The sequence below is a fragment of the Xiphias gladius genome, chromosome 3, assembly GCF_016859285.1.
Source record: "Xiphias gladius isolate SHS-SW01 ecotype Sanya breed wild chromosome 3, ASM1685928v1, whole genome shotgun sequence".
NCBI lineage: Eukaryota > Metazoa > Chordata > Actinopteri > Istiophoriformes > Xiphiidae > Xiphias > Xiphias gladius.
Window position 1 is genome coordinate 9,707,324 of NC_053402.1, and position 20,563 is coordinate 9,727,886.

At 40.7% G+C, this 20,563-nt stretch overlaps 1 protein-coding gene across 1 annotated transcript in view; it reads right to left on the minus strand.

The window, feature by feature from the left end:
• prkcbb (protein kinase C, beta b) overlaps positions 1–20,563 on the minus strand; it is an 83,518-nt gene that overhangs the window by 1,032 nt on the left and 61,923 nt on the right. The window contains exons 10-17 of the mRNA XM_040123721.1: positions 16,728–16,901; positions 14,471–14,562; positions 13,339–13,401; positions 12,463–12,601; positions 10,527–10,607; positions 9,864–9,971; positions 3,789–3,929; positions 1–193 (exon numbers count right to left, since the gene is read on the minus strand). The exon at positions 1–193 is cut by the window's left edge and continues 1,032 nt beyond it. Of these exons, the coding sequence (XP_039979655.1) occupies positions 17–193; positions 3,789–3,929; positions 9,864–9,971; positions 10,527–10,607; positions 12,463–12,601; positions 13,339–13,401; positions 14,471–14,562; positions 16,728–16,901 (975 nt within the window). The 3' untranslated portion in view covers positions 1–16. The remainder of the gene's footprint in view (positions 194–3,788; positions 3,930–9,863; positions 9,972–10,526; positions 10,608–12,462; positions 12,602–13,338; positions 13,402–14,470; positions 14,563–16,727; positions 16,902–20,563) is intronic.

Here is a 20,563-nt window from a genome sequence, read left to right on the forward strand (position 1 = left end):
TGTGCGGGAGCTGAAATCAAGCCTGCTCGGCAGCATTGGTAGTAGCAGCAGTTCCTGGGAACTCTGGGTTGATAAAGGAGAATCCCTGGAACTCGTCCTGGTCCAGGTTTTGAATCACTTCCTCATCAGGAGGGGTCAGCACCGGCGGGTGGCGTGTGAAAAAACGATCAAAGTTCTCGGCATCCCGTCCACACTGTTGAGGAGGGCAGGGAGGGATGGAGTACAAGGTTGGGAGGGGTGGATTGGGAAGGGGAGAGTGGGGATGGAGAGGAATGGATGGATTGGGGTGGGGTGGGGGAGTAGGAGAGGAGAACAAAAGAAGGGGAATGGCGGGTTGAACCAGGGTGTGAGATGACATTACTTGAACATGGTTTCAAATATCAGAGCAGGTGCCAGTACTTTGGGTGTGCTTGATTCAACTCTCCATTTTCCATGGCTAAAAGGCAATTTGTTATTACCTTCAAAGTGATACAAAAATACCACTCTAAGGAGATTATAAATCAAGTACACCACAGGTGTTCCTTTTTCAAATATTTGAAACATATTCAACTCCAATTTTAAAAAGATCAAGGCCACTGAAGTCTCAAATGTCCTGTTGTAGTGCACTACATTGGATAAAGATATGGGCGTACTTTTTGGCAACAAGCATTTCACTAAAAACAAAAAAAAAAAAAAAAAACATCCCATCATGGCTGTAAGTAAATAGCCAAAAACAATTTTCGTGGCATTTCATCTTGATTTTTTTCTTGTAACACTTGGATTTAATTGGAATTTCTAAATAGTTGCACAAGAAAAGGCTCAAAGCCATGAGATGATGATGGTGTAATTGTGGGTTAATTGTGGGTTAATTATATGCTGCAGCTGTGGAGACATGCTGAGATATGTTAACCCAAATCAGACAATCAGTGCACAGACTGAGCACTGGGAACAACTGAAAAAGCTCTTCAGATATTTGCTCGGAAGCTACGCACTTAGTCAAATCGTTTCAGTCACTTTCAAATTATTCTGTATATGATGGTTAAATGTCATCTTGAAATATCAGCTGATATATAACAACACTGACACCTATTCTTGACATTGAGAGTACATGCTGTATGTAGAATTTCAGTCCACTTCATTTCCTCTTTCTGACCACTGGGAACCCAAAAAGAGCTTAAAACCCATGAGATGTGCGTCCGTCTAAGTATATAAAACAAGTTATTAACTTGAAAACTATATTTTCCCGACAGTATGCCTCAAGGGGACTTTGGGCCAAGTTACTCCTTTTTTTCCATCTCTATCACTGTGCTGAGCTTTAATTAACACAACAAGGATTCAGTGTCCTCTGACATCACCCAGAGGAAAACTACAAACTCATTAAATCTCTGTTACTCAGAAAACCAAATGAAATTAAGCCAGACTGTTTAGAGTTTGGGGAAAAATGTGGAATGAGAAATACACCAGGGTCAAAGAGAATTTGCAGCTAATTATTTGCATTTGTTTTAACCTGTTTGGGGAACCAGATGGGAAGAATTTACCACATGGGCAAATGAAATCAGTATCAGGTATCAGTTCAGTAGACAACACCTCTCCCATGAGTATATCAGCTGATGTGTTAAGCATCTCCCATATCATGCTCAAATACTCAAATACTCAATAGCAGGGATGTAAATGGGTTTGGTTTTGATGAAATGCTCCCATAGTGGAAAAGAAGTGCTTTTGCAGCAATGCGTTTGCTTTGAGCCAAACCAGTGGTTGTTAAACTTTGAGCCAAAAGGGCACAAAAAAGGGTGATATCTTTCTGTAAGACTTTAAAACCTATGTTTTGATATAGTTTTAAATAAATGCTGTGGTACTGGGAAGCTTCAGTGTAAAGTATTGCACTCCAGGACAGGTTTCATTTGAGACTGAGCTCCAGAGCATGCAAATAAACAGAATCAAACATGAGAAAACCGTGAACACAGAGAGGACAAATAAAAATGTGTGGATGGAAGGACACATGGGTAAATGCATGGCAGCAGTGCTCGGTGAACAGATAGATGGATGGAGTCTTATGGAGGAGGATAGATAAATAGACTGACAATAGAATGTTGAAAGGACAGACAGATGAAGACAGTTGGACAGCAATAACTTTAAATGAAAGTCCATAGTGATGGTATGAACATCTTTTATCTGTCAGATGAATGAACAAACCGACCAGTCAGTCAGTCTGTTAATTGGTCAGTCAGTCACTCACACATTCAAAAGCTCATTGGCGCAACCGTCAAACAGACTCTTCAAAGGCATTCACAGTGTTAGGAAACTAACTTCTGACCAAAGTGAGACTGCCACTTCAACCGGCAGTAGGGATTTTGAAAACATCAAACATCCTTCATAAGCAATTATCCGTCACATGCCAGTCTGAGGAAATAAGGTTTTTAGTCAGAAAAAAAAGGGAGGCCCTCTTTTAAACAATGCACACACCGCTTAAATAAGTCTGATGGCATAGCACCAAAAAAGATCAAAGAACCACCTTCAGCCAAACTGAACCCTGTACTTTTATGCAGGGTACACACAATGGTTCTTCAAAAAACTGAGCCTTTATTTGTTCTCCTCAGTGGGAGGAAAGACAGGAAGAGTAAAAATAGCAAGTGACAGTGCAAAAGGCTGAAAGACAAACGATGTTAGAAAGATGAGATCAAACAGAAAGACGAGACAGAAGGGGAGAAGATAGAAGAAGAGATCAGACAACATATGTTAGAGGCCACATCAGAGGACTCTGCAGAAACACACCTCAGTGTTAAACCAGAGCCAGGCCCTAACTGTGACCTCTAACACACACACACACACACACACACACACACACACACACACACACACACACACACACACACACACACACACACACACACACACACACACACACACACACACCCAGCGGGCCAAGACAGCTGCATAAAAAGCTCAACTCAGAAAAACTCTTTAGCAGCAGTGTGACCTAAGGCTGTGTGAGTGTGTGTACACATAACGGTTTGTGTGTGTGTGTGTGTGTGTGCATGCGCTTGTGTGTGAGAGTCTTAGTATGTGATGACATCATTCTGACTCGAGTTATGATCAAACTAATTTTGTCGCAGCAAAACACAAACACGCAGTTGGTTTAGGTCACTCTCGCTGACACTGCATAGACGTGCGCTTATTCCCTGGAGGTTTGCTCTAAACTCGATCCAACCCCAGCGAAGACACAAACACTTGCAGCACATGCAGAATGAGACTGCACCAAAATGCTGCGCTTTAGTTCAACAGCTGAAACCAATCAAGCAAATGCAGATTCAAAACTGGTCTCCAAAATCTAAAAAATCATCATCGGTAGCATCTGGGTCTTTACCACCGTATTCACCTTCTTGCTCATCCAACCCACATTCATCACTGCACCTTTCGCATCACTATCATCTTCACAACAACCATCATCAACGTTTCTGGTATTATTACTATCACCAGGCCTGCCCTCATCACCACACATTCTTCACCCTGACTTACCTGCGTGCAGTGTTCCATTCAGAGGAGGGGAAAGAGGCAGAAGTATCACATGTAAAGTGAAAAGGTGACTAAAACAACAGAGACAGACTAAAGACACGTGTCGAGGTAAAACAGAGGAAGTTAGAATGAAAGAAGGGAGTAAAATCTTTTCTGCAACCACAACAAAACGTCGCTATAAGCAACATTTCACCAGGAATTTAATCACTACGAGAAATTAAACTCCTGGCGGGCGACTCATTTGAATTGTACATTCTTATTGGGGGTCAAGTCGGTATGAGTGGGGTCAGACTTACAGCTCTGGGTTTGAATGGCGGCTGCACCTCTTTGTTCTCCAGTTTCTCCCAGTCCATGTAGCGGAAGAAGCTGTGCTCCCTGATGTCCCTCTCCCCCTCTGGACCACAGCCCAGTCGTTTCGCTGGATGCTTTGTCATCAGCTGGACAAGCAGAGAGATGAGAGAGAATTATTTCCTTTCTTAAGTTCTTCCCTCAATCTAACCTTTCTTCATTATTTGTTTGCGTATATGCAGCTGCCGCAGACACCAGGTTTTTTATTTCCATCCCAACTTCTTTCTCTTTTTTCTCTCATTGCACCTCCTATTCTTTCCAAACTCTGTCATTAATGTAACATGTGATGCAAAAAATTTAAGGCCATCCACCCAAATAGTTGTTGAGGTAGTTCATTCTGGACCAAAGCGGTGAACTGAGCAACACTATCATCACAAGTGCCACACTGCGAGCATGGCTGAAAAGTAAAATAAGCTGCTTAGTCGTTTCTTTCTTAGCACCTTTGCACATTTCCTTTTAGGAAACGTGTGAGCATCTTTTCAGGATGTATGTTCTCAAGCAACAACCCCTGACCATGTGCAAGCTCAACGAAACTTTAACACAAAATTAGCAAAAATAACAGACAAGGTTCGATTGCAAGAATATTTCAGGACTATAATGATTTTCTCGCTGACAGCAAGCTAAATGCCTTTAATTATTACAATTTAACAATGTGTAGTGTCTTGACTTGTACGATTTACATAAACTATTTGGTAGGCATAATCCTAAACCAATAGACAGGTCTGTATCTCATCTATGCTCAACAGTATGCTGCTGTGATGCCCCAAATTTCCCCTTTACAATCATTAAAGTTTCACCTCATTTATTCCTGTCTCTTTCCCTCAGTGTTTCCAACCATTATTCCTCCTTTCATTTATCTCTGTTTATAAATATATGTCATTACAATTCTTATTACTTATTCACCTCCATTTTTTTCTTTCTTTTTAACCATCCATCCATTCTACTATCTATCATGTTAGATGCCTCTCCCTGGGGACCAAATATAAGCCACCAAGCCACTGCCTGCAGAAAAATGAACAACTGTTGGTATTTTTGTGTTTTACCACAACAGCTTTCCACAGGCATAATTAAGAACCGTTTATGATGGATGTCCACACAAAATCTTAAGAGCAGCATCAGGGCTGGTGACGTCAGTGTGAGTGTGTGTGTGTGTGTGTGTGTGTGTGTAGGTGGGGTGTGCCTCCCTCAGGCAGAGCAGTCATAACTCATTACATATAAAACTAAAATAACATTTTCCACGGGTCAGTCAACATTAAACTGCGCACACACACATACTCACATGCACATACGTGTGCATATAGAAACACTGGCTGGTCAAAGATAAGTGCATGGGCCCGCACGCATGCGCTCATCCACATACATACATATATCCAAATTAACGAGAATGCAAAAATTTAGGAATACCTTCCCAGATGAAAAATACAAACTGTTTGTTCTGAATAGTTTTGTCAGACGCATTGATAATGTGTCACTCTCTCTCTTTCTTTGTATCCGTTCCTCCCGGTCCCGTCTACACTGATGTCTGTCTTCCTCTTTTGAGCTGTCCTGTGAAGTTGGTGTGGCGTAGAAGTGTGAATGTTTCTGACTGACGGACCCACGCTGAAATGACCATGCCGGACAGTGTCTCATCATCAGTGTTTCTAGATGTGCAACTCTGAAGACCACTTTAGCAACTTCATTTGACAAAACAATGTAGCGATGTCTGGGCATACATCATACTAGCTTCTTCCTCTGCTGTCATTGACTGAGATAGAGCAGGACATTCAGTCGACCACAAAGCAGCTGGACCCAAGCAAGTCAGTGATTGTAGGGTATTCATGGCCTATGTGAAAATGGCACCGCATACTTGTTCTCATCACTCAGTACCAGTAAGCTGCATTCACATTCCAGCAAAACTGGGCTTATTAGGAAGCTATACTATCAAGGTATTTCCATTACCTTCTAGGCTTGATTTCCATGCAAGAAAGGTGGCACAAGAGCAAACACACAACAATGTCATATATCATTTCTATGATGGGTAAATTCATCATTTTCAAAATGACCAAACAGGTGCTGGGACATAAAATTGACTTGTGAATATTTATTAATGTTGTGGCTGCAATTGGACCTGTTTGTACCAAAAAGTGTCAGAGCTGAGTCTTTGTGTTTATGCAGATCAAGTGGTGCCCTGCAATTTTGTTTCAAATTTTTTTCCACAACTGCATTTCCACCTGTGCAGACAACCTCTTATGCAAGGAGCAATTTTTGTGGCTTGAATTATTATTAATTATGTCATGTATTTGTGGAATCTGTAAGGTCCCTTACTGTGAGTTGATTAAATACCTGAAGCCATCATAGAACAGCAGGAATAATTCAATTATAATAATGTGTTCCACAGTCACATAGTGGGTATAAATTGCATGGGAATCTAACAAAATAAGTGTAACCTTTTGTGTTTTAGACTGTTAAATTGGTCGACAATAATTGATTCCACCTTTATACACTCAAAACATTAAAGGAGTAAAACAGGTGAGCCAACCCATCAAAGGTGTCGAGACACCATACTCCAAACATCCTGTCCTATGAATTTCTCTGTGTGTGTGTGTGTGTGTGTGTGTTTGTGTGTGTGTGTTTTTGCCTGCCCTTGCATGTGTAAGGACATATCTGGACAATTACTCTGTGCTGTAGAACCATGAAGTAGAAGAAATCCTGCACCCTAACACTGAAGCACTACAGAATATACTAGCAGCCAGTTTGTGTGTGGCCCTTTGCTGGCTATGAAATATGGATGCTGGTTAGGGTGGAAGCAGGGGAGTGGAAATGTCTCTGATCACTCCCTCTCCACACATGTGCTCCACCACACACACAAACCACAAGCCTGCCTTCTGTATACAATAACTCAGTTCTGTACAGTATGTAGTCAGGAATTCAACTCTTTAATTGTAGTTCTAATTATAATTAAGGAATTATCCACCGTAAAAGTGTCTTAATTTTACACCCATCCATACCTGACAATATACTCATACTAACCGTTAACAGTAACAATAGGTTTAGGTGTTCGTACTTGTTACTTTTAAACTATATTGCAGAAAATATTTTTTTCTTCAAAACTGGCCAAAGTCAAACACTTTTAAAATTGTGTTTCAAGTTTTATACTGATATTCAACAATCATTTTGGAAAAACACGAGGCAGGGAGACCAGAGTCTCTATTTCTATTTCAGCAGCTGAAACAGATCAAGATACAGTGCAGTCAGACATACGAGACAGGAGACTAGGAAACCTGCAATTCTCTTGCCGGAATTTTCCTTTGACTAAACTCCTTTTTTGACTGATGATCTCCACAGAGGACAGTCCTGATTTTAGTTTGGTAATTTAAAACATCGACAACTACTCTTGCAAAATAAATCTGTAAACCTGAACTAGAGCAAACCCTTTCATTTTCAAAGGACAACGGGCTATTTAAGTTTGAGTTTGGCACGATAACATCATGTTCACAGGCTGCATTGACTTCACTGCGGACAACTGAAAAATGAACTTTACATGATTTTTTTTTTCTTTTTCAAAATGGAAATATCTTGTAGTGTTTAAAAAGGAAAGCTTCATGTAGTCCTCACGCACACACATACACACACACACACACACACACACATTCATGAATTGAATTAACCCAGGCAGTGCTGGCAGGGCATAGTGGGAGCTGTGGGGGTGGACGGAGGCGAGCTTTCACGCTCCACTGAAGATCCACCGTTGTAGTGCTACAACCCCAGTAATCATCACTAATACATAACACAGTCTGTGTATGTGTGGGTGTGTGTGTGTGTATCTCAGTGAACATATTTGTCATCAATTTGCCTATGACTGTCTTTGACTTTAAATTTAGTATGAGGACATACAGTGTGACTAAAGTAATCTGCTTGTATGTGAGAATGTGTGTCTTAATTCATGCTTGCACTGTATGTTGATGTTAACATGTTTGTGTTTTTGTGTGTGTGTCTGTGCGGTTGGTTGTAGGTTATTGTTGATCCTATGTAAGGCTGGAGCTTTAAAGACAATTATAAAAGAGAGAAAAAGAAGCAGAGCTTTTTTCTTTCATTTTCTTTCTTTTCCTCTCCTTTTTCAAACAAGACCAGGTTGAAACCTAGAATATGGCTGGACCGCCCCTTATCAGTTTGCTTCTCTCCTCCTCTCTCTGCTAACATATACAGTATTTTAATACAGCCGCATTCCCAACAAAGCTGTTCTCATTTACATGTCTTTTCTGTTTCTATTGTCAGACAAAAGAACAAGTACGATATATAGTAGTGACTGAAACGCGGCGCATTAAGGCTACATGTTAACCAGCAGTCACTTCCAAGCCATTTCCGAGCTGCTGCACTGCAGTGCTAAAATCCTGATTTTATAACCACGACGTCATCTGACAAACCATACACTCACCATACACATAAGTTAAAGACAACGGCTGTGCTGTGATTTCGGCTATATTTACCTGTAAAATGGGAAGCTCATTCACGTCTATGCAGCTGCCGTTGGGTCAAATGAATGTGACACCTAGAGAGGTGTGCCTGCGGAGGTGGAGTCCAACCTCGTACCCGCGGGGCAATAGTGGCAACTCTTTTATATGGAAGGTAGATAACGTTTGTCCTAAAAGTCGCTACATTTGTTGCTAGGTGCTTTTGTGAAGAAAGTTTGCTAAAGGGATGTGAAAAAGGTGGTTAAGTCTAATGACAAAGTCGCTAAATTGGTAAACTCCAACACTCGACTGGCTGACCAGTGGTGTAACTTAATGACTTAGTCATTCAGTCATGGACATTTGCATTTTTAGGGCTGGCCTCGCTGTTGTGGTCCAGTCAAAAACTGTGAACATATCATTTTAATGAGCAAAAATATATTTTTTTAATCTTCATTATTCAACTATGTGAGCATGTTTCATGTCTGTGCATGTGTGATACACAGTAAAGGATAGGCGCACTACTGTGAAGCTCTAAAGCAGAACTCGGTTGGGTCTTGAATTCCAGTGAAATCATAGAGGGAGATGACATACTGTGTATAAAAAGGACTAAATATATCAGCCAGTGTGAGTTTGTGTGTTTGTGTGTTTGTGTGTGTGTGTAGTTTGTCATGGCCAGTGAAGTGTAGAGTTAGGAGATGACACAGAGAGGTGGAGGTTTGATAGAGACGACCTACTCCGTTCCTAGCAGTAATCAGCTCACACACACACACACACACACACACACACACACACACACACACACACACACACACACACACACACACACACACACACACACACACACACACACATACAAACACACAAACCAGTCCAGCCCAGTCCAGCCCAGTCAAGCCCAATCCAGCCCAGCTGGGAAGTGTCAGGGCATCATTTGGAACTGGTCGTTTTTTTTCTAAAGAAGAGTTTCCACAGCCAACTGAGCACAGGCTTAGGCTATTAGAGCAGTGCAATTCATGCTCGCGTGTGTGTATGTGTGTGCAGAGAGAGAGAGCAAGAGAGATAGGGAGAATGTGTGTGTGCATGTCTGATAGAGAGGATGTACAATGAAAAAAGCGAAGCAGCAGCTTAACAATGAACGCTGCAGAAAGAGAAGGACAGGAGAAGAGAGCATTACGACAGAGAGAGAGAGAGAGAGAGAGATGGGAGCAGGACAGATAGCAAGAGTGAACAATGTTGTTTCACTCCAAATAAATGTTCCCTCACAATGGTTTTAATTATGCAGATAATTTTGATGTCCCTCTCTGCCTCCCGCTCTTCCGTTCACCTCCTCCCTTTTCTTTTTTCCTGCTTCCGTCCCTCAAATTTAATACTCTCCCACCTCTCCTTTGTGTGTGTGTGTGTGTGTGTGTGTGTGTGTGTGTGTGTGTGTGTGTGTGTGTGTGTGTGTGAAAGAGAGGAAGTGAGAGAAGAAAGGGACCAAGATAGAAAGAAAGAGAGGGATTTTGTGAGGAGGGAGCAAGATTTAGCCTGCAAGACAAAGACTTGTGGAGCATGTCTGTGTGTGTGTTTTTGTGTGTTTTTGTGTACACTTACCCCTTTACAGATAGCGACAGCCTCCTTGGACATCGACTTGGGATAGGAGACGTGATGCTCCATGATGGACTGAAATAACTCATCCTCATCCTCACCGTCAAATGGAGGCTAGAGAGGAGAGGAGAGGAGAGGAGAAGAGAGAAGGAGGGAGGAGAGGAGAGGGGGAGGAAGGAGGGATGAGAGAAGTGGAGAGGAGAGGAGGGGGAAGGTGGGAGGAGAGGAGAGGAGAGGGGAGGGCAGCACAGGACAAATAGAGGATATTTAAACTGAATCATCAAAAGCTTTTTTGATACCGCAGGACTGTAATACTCAAGAACTCACAATATCCACTCCAAATGAGATATCCGGGATTTGAAAATGTCACATCTACTCTTAACAATTATTAATGCCATGAGAGAAAAACTCATTAAGGGATATAATTTAATAGCTAACCTTTCATTACACAGTGTCAGATTTTAAAGGCTACGATCATGAGTGTTTGTTTTATTCACATTCAGTCATGAATACAAATGCAGATGAGAGGACCTCAACTCACATTCGTGCTGTTTCACAAGACTGTTTTATCTTTTTAAAAAAACCGAGTTTAATAATACTATTTATAAAGCTTATTCGATAATAAACCCACATAAACTCGCACACTGACACACACACACAAAGACAAACCTGTCCAGCGAGCATCTCATACAGCAATACTCCAAAGGCCCACCAGTCCACAGATTTACCATAAGGCTGGTAGGCTATGATCTGAAATATCAGAGACTTTGTTCAGAAGAGTTGCCATCGTAGCTTATTTCACTGTGGTAAGGCAAGGCAGTGCATAAGAACACTTCTTAAAACACGACTTTGAATACCTCAACAAAATCAATGAAGTAGGTACCTGAAAACCATTTCAGCAACATACGTATAATCCCTCATCCAACCTCAAGAAAAAAATAAAATAATAATAGCCACACCAGCCATGATCAGGGAAGACGCAATACTTTTGTTTTTATTAGAGGGTGCTCGTATATGACCACTCAGTGTCACAGATCAGCCAGCCTAGTTTGTCTTTCCACGGGAACATTGTTGACTAAACTCAACTAGGTAAGAATATGTAAGGAAACCACAACCTCTATTGTAGTACTCATTATACCATCCCTTTAAAATAGAATACAGTTGTATTTACCAAAAGGGACAGCTGTGACTGAGGTGGTACATGAGGCAATTGTAATCAAAGTGGGCCGCTATGCTGATTAACAGCCCGTTTAAATGAAGCTACAATGAGTTCAAACTGATTTAGGATACACATGGTACATTTTGATTCTCCACATTTCCTCACATGATTAGGTGGCTACCAGAAGCATTAGAAATGTTAGCAGTAATTGTAGTCCTTTGATATTACAGTGAGAAATTACAGCAGGACCCCCGTCACTGATGCAAAACAGAGCAAAGCAACTTCAGGGCATTGACAAGACAACCAGTGCACTAAAGGAATTGTGGGTGTGAGTGTCTGTGTCCTGTCGATCAGTGGGTCAGTGGTGGAGGTCATATTCTGATACTTGAGTTGTGTAAAAGTACTAACCCCACATTGTAAAAATACTCCATTGAAGGAAAAGTCCTGCTTTGAGAATGTTACTTAAGTAAAAGTATGCAAGTATAATCGGGAAAATGTACCTAAAGTATTGAAAGTAAGTATTCAATGCAGAAGAATGTCCCCTGTAAGTATTACACTGTGATTTATATCATTAGATTATTATTACGGATGCATTAATGTTTAAGCAGCATTTTATTGCTGCGGTCGGTTGAGCTGGAGCTAATTTTAAATATATTATTGCAGGTAATGTTTATTTTAATTATTATTATTACTATTGATTTTATGGATGTTGATTATTTTCTCAATCAACTGATTTGTTATTTGGTTCATAAAAATTCAGAAACTATTAAGAAATACCATCATAATCACCCAGAACCAAAGTCACACCTTTGTTTTTTTTTCCAACCAACAGTCCAAACCTCAAAATGAGTTCAAATAAACAGCAATTATTAAAATAATTACACAGAAAAGACAACAAACTGTCACTTTTTAGAAGCTGAAACCATAAACGTTCTGGCATTTTTACATGAAAAATGATGATCAAAATAGTTACTATTAATCTGATGTCAATCAACTAATCAATAAATTAACTAATGGTTTCATCCCTAATTGTTTATGCTGTTGGTAGTTTTATCTATAAGAAAGCATCATATTCTATTAGTTCTTCACATGTTTTGTATGTAAAAATCTTTTAAAGTATCTAGTAAAATAAATAAAAGTATCTGTCAAATAAATGCAGGTGAGTAAAAAGTACAATATTCCCCCACGAAATGTAGCAAAGAGGAAGAATAAAGTGGTATGAAATGAAAATAATCAAGTAGAAGTACCTCAAATTCTTACATATTCAAGTACAGTACTTGAATAAATATACTTAGTTACTTTCTACCACTGCACTGCGTGTTACTTTACTCTGTGGCAGCTGTGTCAGTGCAGGGTTCAACAGAACATTTTATGTGAACAGAGGCCAGAGACAACGACACAGCTGACCCGACCAACATCACTCACTTACACAAACATACACTTTACCTCAGGAGCTATGTAGTCCGGTGTTCCACAGAAGGTCTTGGTGGTGACTCCGTCATGCATATTTTCTTTACACATGCCAAAGTCTGCTATCTTAATGTGGCCCTCACAGTCCAGCATCACATTGTCCAGCTTCAGGTCTCTACAGTAGAGGAAAACCACATTAAAGGGGAAAGACACTCAAATCATAACTCAACGTAGCCCAATAAGGCCCATGTTTTCTATTGTGGTTCTTTTACACTGTAGTTTTCTTCTACTCTGCAATCGCCCTGACCCAGTTTAGATGGAAGGGCTACAGTTACACCAAACCAGATGACAGACGTGATTCGGATTTTAGGTTGGAGGGACCTGCATCATTTGTGGGGGTGGATTCTCAGCTAGACCTACCTGTCTGAAATTTCTTCATTGTAGTCCAAAAGTGTGATGTCATGCGATGAATGTGATGAATACTACAGATTAGTATCTGTGTTTACCTCCTTCCTTGCAGTTCTGTTGCTAGAACCAAAGCATGTCTTGGTCCAGAGAACGTTCTGATCCATTAATACACAATACTGAACAAATTTCTATTCACTATACTAGTTTTTCTCTGCTTTAAAGCAGCAAATTCAGACTTAAAATAAATGTGGTTATCATTTCATATCATATTATGAATGTGTTTCATATTCAAGATCTCTGCTTCGGCCATCTATACGACAGCATGTCATTGTGTGCATTAATATAAACCTTTGTTGGTGTGATAAAAATGATCATCATCAGAATATCTCATTTATGTTAGGGTTTACTGCACATTTGAGGTTTGAGTGGTACCAAGTCTGATCTTGGCTGTACATGGTTTGGTGTAAGTCTTGTATATTCAGTGTGCTGTGGTTCGGAGGTTACCTGTAGATGATGCCCTTTTGATGTAGGAAGAACAGACCAATGGCTATCTCCGCAGCATAGAATCTATACACACACACACACACACACACACACACACACACACACACACACACACACACACACACACACACACACACACACACACACACACACACGCAGAAAAAAGAAACAACAACAGTAATATGAAAGAGGCTGAAGGAAAGGATGGGGGGAAAACATGAGGGATAAATTGTGTGCGTATGTGGGTGTTTGTGTCAGCATAAAGGTCAGTGCTGTCTCCTCAAGGCCAGAGAGCAGCTGATAAGATCAGCAGGAGGAATCTGGACACATTGACCATGCAGTCAACTATGTTTGCGTGTGTGTTTGCATGTGCGTCTGTTTGTAAAGTACACGCACAAGATGTCAAGAGGCATTTTGAAGGTGCTGATAGCGGAGTAGAATATGCAGAGGCTGTTTAGAGCTGGTTGGATGTTTTGTCTTGGATCAGAGTGACGACCAGAGGGGCGTCGCTGCTGCAGGAAACTAACATGGCTTTAGATGCAAAACATAAATACACAGGAGTACAGGATACAAAGACAAGACGCCGAGACATTTGTTCAAGGCATCGTTATCCAGAGAGCCGAATATCCTGACTATTATCAGATGAATAAATTAAACAGAGCTGATGGCCTTAGATGAAAGAGTTCCTCACCCCATTCGACTTGCCCTATAAAGTAGATGAAGGGCAAACTCTTCCATGGCTCTCGCTTTCCCGACAGCCAGCTTGTCAAATATGTTAGCCCGCTGGTTTGGCTTGACAGCAGTGATCTCGGCAGCCACCTTAATGATATTCTGCAGTTTTGGAGTAGTGTTCTACAACACACTAAATACTCTCAGGAGCTGCTGGACTACTTTCACGTGCACTGGGTTGAACAACATTTTTTGCCCCCTGACTCTACCTGGATTGCACATCCATCGTCGGAGCCAGTCAAACTGCTGATGGCTTATGCATTATGATTAAAAAACTGTCTCTAAATACCTATAAGCAGGGGATTAAGATTTTGTGTTATGATGGCATAAATAGTTATCGTAGCCTTTCGTCTACAAATGCATCTTTGTGTCTGTGTGTGTGCATATGTGCGTGTGTACTTACACAGCATGGGGCTCTTTGAACTTGCCGACCTGCTGAATCTGAAACATGAGATCGCCACCGTTTATGTACTCCATGACAAAATACAAACGGTCCTAAAGAGAGATAGAAGGGCAGACAGAGAAAGAAAAGTCAAAAAGTACATGTTCATAAAAGAAGGCGGAAGGTCACAGAGAAATGTGATGATAGTGAGAAAAAGAGTGAGATTTTTCAGAGGTAGGTAGAGAGTGACGGGTTAGATGAGAGAAGATTAAAGCAGAGATGTATAGGAAAGAGGGTGAAAATGACAGGAAGGGAAAGTGCGTGTGTGTGTGTGTGTGTGTGTGTGTGTGAGGACACTGAGAAAGACATGACTGGGTTGTCTTCTGTGCGTCCAATCAGTCTTCAACTGAGGGAACACAGCGACATCAATTTAAGAGCCAATTCTTCTCCATTATCTACAGAAATTGCCGGTAAGGTGCAGTATGTGAGGGAGCGTGAAGGGATTTGGTTTGTGGCCATGTGTGTGTGTCTGGAGAAAATATTGTGGAGCTGTGTGTGTGTGAGGACAGTTAATGTGTGAAAGTGTGTAATGTGTGTGAGTATGCTTCCCTGCATTGCTTGAAAAGTCTTATTGAGCAATCGTTTGTGCACAATGTGCGCTTCATGTGTATCTGCAGTGTACTGTATATGTGAATAAAATATATTTGTGTGTCCCCACTACACATCATATACAGTATGTATGCGTCTATCCATGCATGTTATAATTGCAAAAATGTGTAGGACTGCCTGTCCCATATGTACGAAAGCCCTCCTCTGGTCAGAGAATTAGTGCAGAGGAGGATTAACACACTCACTTTTGGTTTATGTTCGTGTGTGTGTGTGTGTGTGTGTGTGTGTGTGTGTGTGTGTGTGTGTGTGTGTGTGTGTTAGGTCAACTTTATTTGTCTAGCCTTTAATCAAAACCTCAAGTGGCTGTTCACTAACCAATGAAAAAATAAATGTATGAGTGCGTTAATGTAGCATTTGAATGTAAATGACATGCACTCAGTGTATGAAACCAGTGAGCTATATTTACTCCTCTGTTGACTCATCCTTATATGGATTATGTGTCAGAAGATGAGCATGAATCAAATATGAATCCAGCCTGGGTATTTTAGCTGTGAGCTGCTGACGGCAGGGTGGCTGCTGTTAAGACCAAAGCGCTCCATAGCAGTGCAGCTGTGCCCTTGAGCAGGACACCCAAAACTGGCTCACTTCTGATCAAATATAATGTGGGTGTGTGGGGGCACACAAAGGGAGTTGTTTCGTCTTGCAGGGAATGCAGAAAGATAGAATACAATTATCTAAAAACATGTGAAACTGACAAATTACTTGTATGTCTGTGTGTGTGTGTACGTATGCAACCAACCAATCGTTTTCACGCTTAATAGGAGTTCATCTAAAATAAAGTGAAAATTGAATGGACATCTGTTGTTGTCTGTAACTGCTATCTGCTTCATTTTGTGATATCAAATTTAAAATCTATGTTTCTGGTAATACTTTGAATAGCTCCTTACTTCATTATTAATTTTTACTTTGTCCTAATATCATATTAAATTCTGGGCATGTGGTTGGATGTTGATCTTGAAAGCAGGTGTGGTTAAAATCTGTGAGGAAGCACAAAAGCATGTACATACTGTACAGTAGGAAAATAAAACACCCAGTAGTCCTACCCTAAATAAACCATTGTACTGTTTGTGTGTGTGTGTGTGTGTGTGTTGTGCTAGTGCTTATGTAAATTAAAACACACAAATACACACCTTCATCCCACTGGATTCATTTTAAACAGAAAATTTGTAACTTACTTATAAAAATCTACATAAGTGCCTATAAAAATTATTCACCCCCTAGAAAAGGTCTCTTGTTTTCTTGTCTTATAACACTGAATTAAAGTAGATTTAATGGCAGTAATAATGCAAGCAAGTATTGTTATTATATGTATTATAAGTATTTTGTAGTTTATATTAGTAATTAATTGAATCCCTTTCGATTTGAGTGGATATAGTGGATATAGCCATTTGGGCCAAAACCTTACCTTTACCTAAATAACTTACCTTAACCAAAATAATTTTACATGAGCCTAGTGCAAAAAAACCCAAAAAAAATCCCCCCCCAAAAAACCCCAAAACTTAAAGAATATGCAAAGGCAATTAAGTTGTTATAGTATATAAAATTATTTTAGTTAAATAGGAAAATATTTTTTAATATGAATGCTATGAGAACACGTCAGCCCATCTACCATAGACTGGAAGGTGGAGTGCAGCTGTGTTAAGAACGGGGGCTTTCCAGCCAGCGCTAACACTCTCTTCTCCACCATGGTGCACTCCACGTCATCATCCTGGATCACAACGTCCTTTTTCAGGATCTTTATAGCGTACAGCTCCTCTGTCCCTTTACGCTCCGCCAGCATCACCTAGAGAGAGAGAGAAAGGGAGGGAGACGGTAGATGGGAACTACAAGGAGGATAAATTCATCAATATTCAAAATCTCCATGGCATATATCTTTATATCAGCATCCCCTTGGAGGAAAGAAGGGTGCTGTGAAGAAAAGAAAGAAATAGGGAGAGAGAGGGCAAGGAAGGGAGGGAGACAGAGAGATAAGGGAGGCAGGGAAAGCGGGAAACTGGGGAGGGGGTACTGTAAAGGGCAGGGATAAAGGAGTATAGTAACAAAGAAAAGCTTTTCTGACTGTTTCGGGTTAGACAGTCAAGGCAGAAATAACGAGGGTAAGGACAGGAGGGAAGAACAGGAAAAAACTGTTTCATCATTTTTCAAGATGTCGCCTGAGGAGAGGGAAACTAGGACTAACAGAAAGAGGAAGAAAGGTAGGACAGAGGGAAAGGAGGTGATTAAAGGGTCCTTTAAATAGTGTGATAAGAGCTATCTAACAAGTTTACTCTGTGTCACTCTGTGCAAGATAGGTCTAATAAAATCTTGAGTGCACTTTGTGCATGGCATCAGTCCGGAGGGCTGTCAGATTGTGAGATAAATGCCTGGTGAATCGTAGCAGTAAGATGTAAAAAAAGTCATTGACTTGGCGTCATCCCTTTGTGCCACCCCTTGTGATTTGAAAATGCAGCAAAATAACAGACAAGCTTGGGTCATAGCACTGGCACTGTTTTGTTTTGAAGGGGGTACTCCAGTGATTTATTTTCACAGAGTTGGGGGCCTCACAAGAGAACTTGACTAATAATGACAGACGAGGGTCCAACTCAATAAGAAGCCCCTTTATTTATACAAATACAGTACAATAGCAAAAACACGGGTGATCCCCCTTAAGGTAACAGGCAAGGGACTGCTCATCACTGAGTATGGGACTAAGAGACACATAAAAAAAAGGATAGTCAAAATCAAAGTAGAAGAAGAGAGGAGAAAGAGGAAAAGTAGGGAGTAATAGAAAGGCAGTGCCCCAGTGAGATTTTTATACTGTTTGGCTTCTCTTTGCCCTTCACTAACATCAGGGAGGAGAAAAAGTCAGAATAGAAAGAGGGAGCAAGAGGAGTTTATTTCACTTTTCTTTTTCAGGATCTTTAGCTTACACAGTTGAGGGAGTCAGGTGGGTGAAGAGAGTGGGATTAAAAAAGTGGGAGAAAAATTGAAGGAGGTGGTGAAGGGCGGGAGGAGAGGAGGGACAGAGGAAAGCACTGAGAAAGAGACTGGTCGCAGTCCAGCAATTCTGAACTGTTATGCCTGGGAACACAATTGCTTCTAATCACACCTGTGAGATGCACACACAAATATATACACAAACATAAAAAATAAAATTAAAAACACACAATATCTTGCAGCATGTGTGGTGGTTCCATGTGTCATCTGTGGCTGCTGATTCCTGTCGAGGTTGACCAGACAGATGCCAAGAATGCACCCACTATGAGATGCCTCTGCATTGCTGTGTATGTGCGTATTTGGTCTGTGTGTGTGTTGTGTGTGTGCGCATTCAGCAGTTAAAATGTCTTGTAACCAAGGTCAGGCTCATAGTGGTCTGAAACAGAGGCGTAAACATTTCTGTCTCGTCTTCCTCTCTCAGGTCTCTTGTTTACCGTAATCCTGTTCTCCTCTCCTTTTGAATTGCCAATTCTTCCTTTTTGTTTCTCGATTTCTCCCTTCCCTACTTTTCTATCCTTCTCTCCTCTCCTCTCCTTTTCCCTGTAGCATCCAGTGCCTGCTGGAAATAGCAGACCAAATGTGAGTCTCAGCACCTAGGTCACCTCATGAAAGTTGAAGCAGGCTTGTGACCAGGTCAGAAAAGTTCAACTTTCTGGACTGAAATCTGTGTGGGGGAATTATATGAGAAACTGTAACTTAAAGGTGTCTGTGCTCTGTGTCACTTAACCTTGACACGATGAGAAAGTGGAGCTTTGAAGCAAAAGTGTGACATTTGGGGAAATATACCTAGATGCTTTCTTGCGGAGAGTTAGATAAGAAAATAGAAATCACTCGTATATCTGTCCGTTCAAAATAGGGACAAAGCAAGAAAGTGTTCAGCTTATCTTGGTGTAAAGACTGGAAAGGGGGTAATAGCGAGTCGCTCTGTTCAAAGGTAACAAAATCTTCCTTCCAGCACCTCTAAAGCTCGCTGATTAACACATTACAAACAAGAGAACCATAGGAATATTTAGACAACTCAATTTTGATAAAAATAGTCAGATTAATGATCACTGTTTCAAGCTCGTCACAATTTATATTTTGAACAGCAGTTACAGTGACAGAAAGCTAATAGCAAAAACTTCTCCAAGAGGTTTCTTGGTCAGAATGCTGCAGAAGGACAAAGAGCAAGATACCTTATTTTCAATTTCCCTATGTGAATTATCAGCAAAGATATAGCATCGTTTCCACATGTTCGACTACTCTGCTGAAACTTGTTGCCTGACTGCACAGCTTTCCACTTCCTATCATTGTAAAAATAATAAAAGCACTTCAACGGTTTATCTTAAAACAAGGTTGCAAACAGGAAAGAAGAAAGTGGAAGAAAAACAGCTGAGCTTTCCATTATACGTCTTGTATGGTGTGTTTATAGATTCCACAAGGCTAATTGAGTTCTCGGACCTCAACAAAGGAACTCTCATCCAATCGTATTTCATATTTAAGCCTTTATTACATTTCCTTTGTTGATTTGCATAAAATGTGGGGTAAACCTTGTGAGTGGAAAAATTTGCGGCTGCCCAACTTCTCAAGTTGAGTTGAGTTTTATTGATTTAAGGACGTGTTTAATATATCGCTCCTCCGGCGCAGCTAGATAGATCACTGTTTAACCAATACGCCACAGGCTTAATCTCCAAAGTCAGCTGACAGACTGAATGTCTGCAAACAGCAATTTGTGATGTCAAACGTCTTTGAGCAAACAGCAGAACCACTATCCGCTCACTCGTTGTAAGTTGCTGTAGATAAGTGTCACTTTAATGATGTAAATGGAAATTATATTACACTCATTATTCTCTCCAAAGGAAGCAATAAGAGAATAGAGCAATAAGAGTGACCTTATGTCCACTTCCTTCCCTTTGAGATTGGAAATTTAGCAGCTTTGCTGTTTATGTCTTATAAATATTCAGGTATGTTAATATAGACAGCTTATTGGGTACAGGATTCTACAGGGAGAGCAGAACAGATGGACAAAAAGCTATATTCTTGTGTGTGTAAGGGTGTAAATGTGTGTTTGCATAGAGGGCAGCCCCAGTTCAAGAATGTGCACTGTAATATTCAGCATTGAAGTTTTGACGTCTACTGAAGCTGGATGTATGCTGGCGGTGTCTTTTGACAAAAGGAGTGAAAAAAGGCATTCATCGTGAGAGACAGAGTGTGATTGGGTGTGCGAGGACTTATCCCATATGGTGTCCGTGTGACTCTTTGTAAAAACAAACTCTATAAAGTTACAACAGAGAGGAAGGACACCATCTGGCCTTAAGCTCAGTTTATGCAACCACAAAGACAAGACCAAGACAAGAGAAGGAGGACATAAAACCACCAGGTTTCATCAAAAATCAAAACGTCTCTGCAGGCAAAGGACGAACATTACACAAGCAACAACTCACCATGTTGGCAAATGCAGGAAGACTAGCATGTCTTGTTTTATTCATT